Consider the following 11,358-nt stretch of genomic DNA (forward strand, 5'->3'; position numbering starts at 1 on the left):
GCAAAACTGAATTACAGATATCTGCAATGACGTCATTGAAAACGACATTCAACTCGTCACACATCTACGACATTCAACTCGTCACACATCTTAAATGACAATTGCAGATATCTGTAATTCAGTTTTGACTAGGCAGAATGAAAGTTAAAGATATCTCAAACGTCATTATGACTAGTGCAAATTATTGTGCATGACCTACGTTGCTCTATTTTAGATATCCATAAATAAGTAATTTCCCCTCCCCGCCATAATCAAAGAAGTGGGTTCATTTCCTTATTTCTATGAATGGAAGAAGAAAGAAGCAGTCATGGCATTGGCTGTAATAATAATAAAAAAAAAAACACCAGAAAATGTTTTTTTATATATATATACAAATTATATACAATATTTTATATACAAAAAAAATCTAAAATGTTGCAATGCTATGTTTATGATCATGCTTAAAATTACATAGGTTATTGTTGACGTAAGATTTATGCGTGAAAGAGATTCACACTAATTCACTTTAAAAAAGATGCTGACATGCATGCTATTCTTGCCATGGAAGTACAATAACATTAAGTTCCTTAGATGAGAAAAAAAGTTCTTAGTTCAGATTAGTTCTTTTTTTTTTTTTTTTTTTTTTCAGTTTGAAACAGTAGCTACCAGCATTAAAAAGACGATTAAAAACCCCTTCGCCCTCTGGTTGCTCCGACATGGTGCTAATCAGTGCTAATTACAAGTTAACAGTTAACAGGTGCTATGTGATTTGATGATTTGAACAACAGGCTCTGCTATGGCAAGCCGTTTTAACATTTAATCATTTCAACCGACTAGTATCTATTTTCATGCTACTAGTACTTATTTTTTAGATACTAGTATCTATTCCATTAAGTCCTAGTACTTATTCATTAGCTACTAGTGCTTTTTCTTTAGGTACTAGTGCCTATTCTTTAGATACTAGTGCTTATTCTTTAGGTACTAGTACTTATTCAATAGATACTAGTACTTATTCATTAGATACTAGTACTTATTCATTAGATACTAGTACTTATTCATTAGATACTAGTACCTATTAAATAGATGCTAGTACTTATTCATTAGATACTAGTTCTTATTTATTAGATACTAGTACTTATTCATTAGTTACTAGTACTTATTATTAGATACTAGTACTTATTCATTAGATACTAGTACTTATTCATTAGATACTAGTACTTATTCCAATAGTGACTAGTAACTATTCTTTTGTTACTAGTAACAAATAAAAAAAAATGCCATTGACTTCTATGGGGATCTGTCATTCAGATATCAACTATTCAGTTCTGACTAGTCTGCCGTGCAAAGGCAAAAGACCGTAACTTCGTTTTTGGTCGAAAATGAGTTATTTATATTTTTGGCACATTCAAGACCTTCTTTATCATGTGGATAAGTATCTTGAATCAATTCCATTTTTTTTCGAGAAAATAATTATTTGTCTTAACAGTAACTTCCAAAAGCCCATGAGAAACCAAGGCAGAACACCGTAACATCAGTTACCGCTCTTTGGCTTTGTTTTGGAACGTTCAAATTGAGTTACGGTGCTCTGCCTTTGTTTAGCCCCGTGTCAATATGAAGTTACTGTGCCGGTGTTCTATCAAATAATGCTACCTTCCAGATTGAAATATACCTTAATTTGAAATATTAATGAATCTGCGTATACTAAATGAAGCAAGGATGTAGAGTTAAAAAAAACTTGTCATTTTGGTGATCAGAGATGAGTTTTAAGCGATAAAATTATTTACTACAGGGGGACTTTAAGCAGCACAACTGTTTTCAACATTGATCATAAAAAAAATGCTTGAGCACCAAAGCAGCATCTCAAAATATCAGAATAATTTCTGAAGGACCATGTGACAATGAATGAAGACTGGATTTATAATAGTTCACAATATTCCTGTTTTTACTGTATTTCTGATGTGCTAACAAGTCACCTGATTCTCTCTAGTTCTCCACCCTGTGTCCTGCAGGGTCTGTATCAGAAGGCTGAAGCCCTCTACACTATGGGGGATTTTGAGTTTGCATTGGTCTACTATCACAGAGGCCATAAGCTACGTCCAGAGCTACAGGAGTTCAGACTGGGAATCCAGAAAGCTCAAGAGGCAATCGAGAACTCAGTGGGCAGTGAGTCCTTAGACACAACATGATGAGAAATGAAGAGTTCATGTTTTGGTTACACAACAAAGTGACTTAAGTCAGTAACCCTCATCTGCCTCTCTCTCCCCGACCTAAAAGCTCCTTCCTCTGTGAAGTTGGAGAATAAAGGAGACCTGTCTTTCTTCTACAACGGGGTGAGCTATCTCTTGCTCGTTCTCTCTCTTCCGTTATGCCACCTACCCCGTCACTCATACCACACCATCACACCATTGTTTATAATTTACGTTTATGTTCATTTTAGCAGTTAGTAATGCATATTTGTTTGTTTGATGCGTTCCCAAAGGTTCGTCCCAAGCATTTGAGTCATTCTCATAAGAAGGAATCCAAAAAGCATGGCCAGAAGAAGAGCAAATATGAAAAAGCAGCCAAACAACTTCTTGGAGAACTGTACAGTGACAGAGAATTCTTAGATAAACTTCTGCAAGATGAAGGTGTGTGTTTTCATGTTTTTTAGGACTTGTTTGATGTTAGTTTGCATCTATGATGGTCCATATTCTATATAAACTATGGCAATCTGCTCCCATACAGATCTTATAAAAGGTAAGATTGGAACTGGAGAGCGTGTGCAAGATCTGATCGTGGGCTGTATCTCCTATCTGGACACGCGGACAGCATTCTGGCAGCAGCAGAAGCCCATCTATGCTCGTCAACGAGACCGAACACTAGTGCAGCAGCGGTGGAGCCGGGTTCAACACAAGCCACCCTCAGACCCGACCCGATATGTCCTCGCCAGTCTGGAGGATATTGACAAAGGTGAACCTCTGCAGAGTTCAAAGTTCACAGCATTAGGTTCCTAACAAGAACGTTTCAGCATTAGTTGCATACTCATGTTGCACATGCAAAATCATAAACTACTGTCAGAGTTGGGGGTCAGTAAGATTTTTTTAATGTTTTTGAAATAAATATTTGATGCTCATCAAGGCTGCATTTGTTCGATCATATTGGGAAATATTATTACGGTTTAAAATAATTTCAGCATCATTACTCCAGTCTTCAGTGTCACATGATCCTTCAGAAATCATTATGATATGCTAATTTGATGCTCAAGAACTTTTTCGTATTGTTATCAATGTTGTAAACAGTTGGACTGCTTAATATTTTTGTGGAAAATTTGATACTTTCTTTTGTAACATGTAACAACTGAGACCAGATCAGACACACTTATTTGGTACATGTACCATAAAAACTTTCAAACTTCTCTGGGATCTGCGTCCCATCCTCCAACAAGACGGTCTCCGTTACCTGGACAACAATCAGATAAGGTTTTATGGGTGTTAAAGAATGCAGGCCAAAGGCAAGAGAGAGACCATGGAAAGACAGAAACAATCTGCAAAATGAACTCTCCTGCATTCATTTAACAATGAACTGACCAACATGAAAGTAACATACATTCCAGAACATTTTGTGAATGATTTACTAGCTTGGGTACTATTATGTATATACTTTGATATATATATTAATTTGATTATACAACCAAAACGGGACTCTCACTTAATTCTCGCTGAGAAGGAGAGATAAACCTATGTATTCTATGTATAACCTCTTGAGAAATGTGTAGACATGTATCTAATTCTCCCACCTCATGATTTTCAGACTTTGTTGCATACTATGGTTTACCAAAATCAGATGTGTGGCGTATTTGGTCTCTATAAACTCCAATCTGCATTCCCAATTTGTTAATTTACATTACATTTTGCTAACTTTGTGACGCATTAGAATTATAAGGATCTTGAAGATTATTTTCTTAAACACCCAATGAAAGTACACATTGCAAATGAGCATGCTTGAACAAAGGTCATAAAAAGACATTTTCCCTCCAAAGGAAGACACTTCTTATTGGCTCTTACAGCTCCAAATGGGTGTGCCATCCTCACGCTTTAAAAGTCACTGACCACAAGATCCGGCCCTCTTAGCTCTTGTCCTCTGACCTAAACTGCAGCTCCAAGTGAATCCTGTGGGGGGAAGGGGACCCCCTTTCCCCCCCACTGGGCCCTGCAGGCCTCTGCAGGCCGAGTCAGACTGCCTTTCTTAAATCCAACCAAGAAGGAAACGGACAACTCTTGCCTTAAGGATGCCGTGTGTTCCAGCATGGCCTCAACAGGCCCAGGGCAGGAGGCTCCGAAGCATCCAGGACATGTGCTCACTCCAGCATCAAGGACAACTTCAGAAGTTCAGTGACGTCATTCAACACGGACGAAGTCCCTCGCAACTCTCACCATGTGCTCTTCGTGTCCTGCTGGCCCAGAGCGTGCAGGCCACAATCTGCACTCCAGCCATGAGAGCAGCGACAATACAATCTCCTTCATCCAACGGAGAAGAAATGATTGCAGCTCATAAAGTGACATTTGACACTCAAGGACCCAGCGACGAATTCAATCTTCAACCACTTCAAGAATTGACCATGCAAGGTATACATTTAATGAGGTGCACTGAAATAAGCTGATGGTTCTTTTCATACTTAAATAGATCGTGCTCCATAGTTCTATTTCCTGTTTCCGGTTCCACATCACTCATCCCTTTACCTATGCATGTGTGTATGGATGTATGAATGTATTTATGTTTGTTTAGTGTTATTTATGTTTGTGATTTAATTAATAAAACTTGTGCACAATTATGAATTTGATTTCTGATCCTCTGTTTGCATACAAAGTCTCTTTTACGATTTTGATTTTGTTACAGTATGCTCTAATTTCTGTACATGCTAAGGAATAATTATTTTTCAGTGACGATGAACGATACACTTTTCTTAGAATAAATGAATAATCAAAGAGTTCATTGGAACTGATTAATTGATTTTAATATTAATTAGCTTACCTCAAAGTTAATCTAATTAACTGACCCAAATATTAATAATTAATCATAATTGGTAATTATGGATTATTATTAATATTTCCCCTTTGAGTTAATGTCATTACAAACATTATACATGTCTGTACTGTCACTTTTGATCAATTTAATGCATCCTTGCTGAATAAAAGATTCATTTATTTATCTTATCTAAAAACAATCTTACCGACCCCAAACTTGTGAACTGCAGTGAATGCCTATGATTATTAGCTAACTGATGAGTGACTGACCTACAACAACTTGGAGATAATGTTGGAATTATGATCCTAATTATTCTCTAGGTCACTCCACAATGTGTGTGTTAGCAGACCAGATACATAACACACCTGGCTGATTATTTACATTTTATTAATGTAAGTTAATAGTGCTTGTTAAGGACATTTGAACAAACCCCTAAATATAACTATGAAACTTTGGCGCATAACTGTGAACCATTTGTGCCATGGACATGAACAATACATCAAATTCTGCTACTTGTTGAGAAGTGTTATTACTTTTATAAAGCTGCTGCAGATTTACTGTTGTTCAGAGGATTTTCGTGGGTGAAATCCAGTCTTTTCAATGGGAATCCAGTCCACACATTCTGGAATTTCACATGAGATTCACATTTGTCACGTGGGTTCACCACATTGACTAACAGAAAACTGCTTGATTTGAAAATGACTTCTGTGAAATTTTACAAAAATTACCAAACCGTAAGAGATTTTTTAGGTGACACATGATTTTTTCCTGGTGGACAAAAAACAGGCCAAAAAATCCTATAGACTCATAGAAACAATCTTAGCAACACTCTGGTATCGCATAACATTTGTATTGGCAAACATTTTCAGAAAATGTTCTGTATGTTATTGTTTATTGAGAGTTATTTGTTTAATTGTCAGCCTTGAGTGCCGGCGATGCAGAAAGCGGCCTGAAGAAGGCCCGTGAGCTCATGAAGGCGGTGAAGGAATGGTCTGAGCAGGCGCTGCCCAATAAGAGAGAAGTGCTTGGGAACCTGCACAGCTGCATTGGTAGAGTCTGGGAATCTCATCGGCCCAATACTTAAATATATAATATCAATAGCACAAGAATCAGAGATACAACATTTTCTTTTATGTTCTGTGTAGGCAATGCATTGATGGATCTTGGGAATATGGACAAGGCTCTGCATCATCATGAGAAAGATCTGGAGCTGGCCAAGAAAGGGTGAGTGCTCATGAGAGCAGGAAAACTACCTTTTGTTTTTCTTGGTTGGTTAATTTGGCCTAGCTTTAGCCTAGCATACACATAACACATTATAGACTTCTCATTTCATTTCATTTTCATTTATGCATTTGGCAGACGCTTTTATCCAAATCGACTTACATTGCATTTCAAGATACACATTTACATTCTTATCAGTTCTTGCTTTCCCTGGGAATCGAACCCATGACCTTGGCGTTGCAAGCACCAACGCTCTACTGTTTGAGTTTGGCGTCTACGCTAACATTAGTCTCTCAGTTTATCCGAGGTTTACCGCAGTCCGCCGTATCCAGGCCGTATCCAGATCTGATGAAGGACCTGCGCCTGGACACGACGACAACGCAGTCCTGAAGTGTCAACCAGTCCCCAGATAAAATGTGTTTAGGATAATTCCGGTTCGCGTGGCTACGCAGACGCGACAAAAAAATTCTGTATTATTAAGGTTGTGTTTTTGAGGTTTGCGCAGAGATAACGGATAATCGTTTTCACTTTCGAACCTATTTCAGGCAGTGCGTTCTCGAAACACCAGCCACTGTTTTGTGTGGATGGGCGGCTGGAGCGCGTTAAGGGTTTTCCTGTTAGAGCGGTGTCGTGTTAGCGGCCTCTAAGTTAATAACTAATGATCTTCATAACGGAAGTGAATCAATCAATCAAAACCAACTTTAGCTGGACAATAACTTTATCCTAGAGCTGTTGTAGAGCCTAAACAATCTGTTACAGTAATTTCCTATTATCACTGTAAAGCTGCTTTGAAACAATCCATATTGTTAACAGCGCTATATAAATGAAGGTGACTTGACTTAATAAACTACTATTCATCAGGTGTGTTTGGTTTGTGCTTCGTGTCATAGCGACCTGACGGACAGTAAATCCAGGGCTCTGGACAACATTGGCCGCGTGTACGCACGGATTGGCAAGTTCCAACAAGCTATAGAAGTGTAAGTGCATTTGCCTTTAATTAATGTTTACTTTGGTGTTGATGTACACACACAAGTCTATTGTAATAGTGATTTTGTTCTGTGTGTGTTTATGTGTGTGTTTGCATAGCTGGGAGGAGAAGGTGCCTCTAGCAAGTGGCGGGTTAGAGAAAGCCTGGTTGTTCCATGAGATCGGCCGCTGTTACCTTGAGCTGAAGCGCTATGGCGAAGCACGAGACTATGGCTCCCGCTCGCTCACGGCAGCGGATGACATCACTGATGAGAAATGGCAGCTCAATGCCAGTGTGCTCATGGCGCAGGCCGAATGTGAGTCCAAACTACATCGTCCAGAATCCCAGGAAGTCAGCAGTTTAATGCACTCTGTGACCATGAATAATCTGATTTCCCACAATGCTCAGAATCAATAGGACGTTAATGTGGTCGTTATGTATATTTGATCTACGCCATGCTGTGCGATTACATCACTTTACATCCTCTTTCTCTCTTACATAGTGAAGCTGGGTAACTACAAGGCCAGTGTGTTACACTTTGAGAGAGCACTGGACCGGGCAAAACTGCTGCAGGACGACTCCGCCAGCGAAGCCATCCAGAAGGTCTCCCTCTCTCTCCCTCATCCCTCTCACCATCCATCTCGCTCGCGGCCTTTTCTATAGTCCCCTTCAAACTACATTAAAATGACTGAGATTCTGAATCACACAGGATGAGCGCTATTGTTTCTGTGTATGTCACAGAGGACCAATATGGAAGTTATTGTCAGTTTGACTAAAAGTGCGGTCACATTTACCATTGTTCGGCAAATGTTTGCAGGCATATTCCAGTCATTTCAATTAGAATCCATGCGATCAGACATTTTGCAAGAACAAAAGATTTCCCCAATGCAGATTTAGCATTGGGTTTATATTGGTCACGCTTGGTTTGTAAAGCTGCATGGTTTGAAAGTGTGAGTCTATGCTTCATACATTGCTACTGACAATGGACAACTGACCTTTTTTGCCATCAAAATTTTGCCGAAATCTCACTGATGTTACCACACCTAAAGCCTCACCTCTTGAGTGTCTGGTTAGTAATATTCTGCAATGTCTATCCTGTAGAATTCCCTTGAAACTGTTTCTCACTGTTAGTCATGCATTAAAATGATCAGGCAACTCCGTCAAGCCACACTACATTTTGTCTTTCGCTTAGTTTCTACTTCTATGGCATCACCCCGTGGGGCTTATGCATATTAAACATTAAAAGTGGATAAAAGGAGATTGATTATGGAAGCTAAGAAATATTAGTTTATATTATATGACAAAACCACAGAGACTTCCGTAAGGAAAGCAATGACAAAGATTATGCTTGGAGAAGCATTTTAGAAGTCATGGAAATAAAAAGTTACGAAAACGTTGTCTTAATTTTATGCCAGGGAAACAGCTGTTCTGATGTTACATTGCGCGCATTACATCTCTGGAATCTTGTTGTGTTGTGCGTAGTTAGTACATGGTGACAGAATACTCATCAATACTAGTTGTTTTGTCATAATATGAACTGATAATTGTAATAACTACATTTTCATTGTTTGCATGTTACCTGATTCTTGACTATCCCGTTGATCTAATATCATATTTCTTCATGTTGCTCTGCTATTATTTGACTCACTTTAATCAACTCCTCAATTTCTCGCTCTGCAGGCTCTTCGTGAAGCAAGACACAGAGTGAGCCAGTAAGACGAGGAACCCATCTGAATAAAATGTCTGCAATCAAAGTCAGAACTAATGCATCCTTACTAGTGGAATAAAATCTGCCTGAGGAACATTGTGTTGGATTGCATTCGCGTGTCATTGGTTAAGAATTACTTTATGACTGCCTTCTCTGTGCTTGTTTGCATATGGTAAAAATATGTTTTGCATAGTTTTATATAAACAGACTGTCACAGATTCAGAGTTATAACAAATCATGTCCAAGCAATGTTGCCCAGATACTGTTAATGTTTTGCTATAGACACACACTTGTGCTGTTACCTTCTGTTGATAAAGAGAAATACTCATAATCCAAACATGTCTGAATTGAAAATCATACAAATGTGTTTAGGTTACACTCCATCTATTGAGTCGATATTGACTTTGTGTATGTGTAAGTGCTCAACAAAAATGAACACAAGTATATGCCCTGACAGTGTCACAAACTGCTCCAAATCATGGACGTGATATCCAAATGCAGTGTTTTATTATGGGCAATCCAAAGGCGTAATCCAAAGTACAGGCAATGGGTCAAAACACAGGTAGGCAGTCCAAATAAATAAACAAACAAACAAACAAACCAAACCAAAACAGGCAGGGGTCAGACGCAAGAGAGTAATCACGGAACAGGCAAGAAATCCAAAAACCAAGAAACAGGAAACCAGGAAAAATGCTCAGAGATGCAGTGTGACACTAAAACAAAACTTTGCAGTGAGTGAATGAATGAACATGGAATAAATAGGCTGAAACTAACAAGGTAATGAGATACATGTGAATGCAATCAGTGATGATGAGTCCGGGCAGTGAGTTCTGGGAAATGTAGTTTGTGAGTGAAACATGATAGTCTGGTGTGGAGTGCCCTCTGGTGGCTCTCAAGGGCACTCCAGCTGGTGACCGTTACAGACAGATTGCGTATATGAATTGCTGCCAATTTGTTTGTGTGAGAGGGTACGTTTTAGATTTGAATCCGATCGCTCAAGCCACATCAGGAGGTGATCTGGGCCGCAAAACTGTAAATTTTACTCCTCCCAACAATGCTTAAAAATAAATGTGTAATAGCGTGTTATATGACATGTTATAGCCAGATATGACAGCGTTGCAGCAACACACATCACATCAGATGATCAGCTGAGAATCTCTTCATCAAGCCAACGTGCAAACTACGGCAAATAAACCTGAAAGTAAAGCCCAGCACGGGCGGAATTGAGTCATAACTGAATGGGGGAGAGCGGGGTATGTTGTCACACTTTTCACACTGTCTAACATTTACTGAGCACCATACATCACAATGGTACAAATGTCATACCAAATGAAAGAAGGAAATCTTGGGCACATATGTTGTATTCATAACATCTTAATATCTTATTCATTACGGAGTTGTAGACTGTTGAATAGAGAGTGTGCACTTGTGACAATTTGCCCCATCGGCGGGTAAGTTGTCACACTAAATTATATAAAAATAAGAACACATCTACTTATTTGTGAATATTGATTTTAATTTTTAAATTCAAACCAGAACTGGAAATATAAACAATCATGCCTGGAGAATCTGGAAAAACAATTATTTCAATCAAAACACATTAAGTGGCAAGACCACTTTACTTTGAACTTTAAACTCAAACGTTCTCTGGCTTGCACATAGATCCATAGTTGGCAAAGTTGGTGCTGGAGCCTGGCAGAGTTGAGTTGGTGCTGGAGCCTGACAGAGCAGAATTGGTGCTGGGGCCTGACAGAGCAGAGTTGGTGCTGGGGCCTGACAGAGCAGAGTTGGTGCTGGAGCCTGACAGAGCAGAGTTGATGCTGGGGCCTGGCAGGGAAGGGTTCTGAATGGGGCCATCTGTGACGTAGGATGGTGCAAACTCGGTTTCCAGAAATGCATCTCTGTTGTAAGGTTGAACCCCAGCCACTCTAAAGTCAGACTGAATGTTCAAGGGGGTTGCAGCCAGAGGATAGGCAAATGCCACAATCCCGGGAATGTCATAATTTAACATTGTCTTTCTGGGGTTGTTCCTCATCCAGGCATCACACAATGTTGATGTGCCTCTTTAGTGGCCCGTAGACAGACATGTCTAATGGTTGGAGCCGATGTGAGCAGTGGGGTGGGAATGACAGCATGATTATGCCATTTTCTTTGGCATAATTGAGTCCATCAATGGACAGATGAGACTCGTGGTTGTCCAAAAGGAGTAAACAGGGCTTCTCCTGTGAGTGCTTTGTATGTTCACTGAAATGTTTCAGGAGGTCAACAAAGTGCGTGTCTTTCATCCATCCAGAGGAATTTGCCTCTCCTTTGCTGCCAGGTTGCCCGTTGATCAGGAAATGATCGCAGAAGTTGAAACGGGGGAAATTAAAGTATGGAGGTATACTATTCCCTGTGGCTGAGAGAGCACAGGCCAGTGTGACAAGGGTTCCCCTTTCAGCAGAGGTCAGTAACCCTCCTTGTTTGAATCCACGTCTGG

At 39.4% G+C, this 11,358-nt stretch overlaps 1 protein-coding gene across 1 annotated transcript; it reads left to right on the forward strand.

The window, feature by feature from the left end:
* Positions 1 to 1,992: 1,992 nt before the first annotated feature.
* On the forward strand, positions 1,993 to 8,980 carry LOC307155666 (outer dynein arm-docking complex subunit 4-like). The gene is made up of 10 exons (XM_079866486.1): positions 1,993 to 2,142; positions 2,254 to 2,309; positions 2,459 to 2,606; positions 2,704 to 2,928; positions 5,904 to 6,032; positions 6,129 to 6,207; positions 7,095 to 7,181; positions 7,291 to 7,487; positions 7,674 to 7,774; positions 8,852 to 8,980. The coding sequence occupies exons 1-10, from the start codon at positions 2,022 to 2,024 to the stop codon at positions 8,885 to 8,887; spliced, it is 1,179 nt and encodes a 392-aa protein (XP_079722612.1). The 5' UTR covers positions 1,993 to 2,021; the 3' UTR covers positions 8,888 to 8,980.
* Positions 8,981 to 11,358: the final 2,378 nt, after the last annotated feature.

This window comes from Squalius cephalus (genome assembly GCF_949319135.1).
Source record: "Squalius cephalus genome assembly, chromosome: 1".
NCBI lineage: Eukaryota > Metazoa > Chordata > Actinopteri > Cypriniformes > Leuciscidae > Squalius > Squalius cephalus.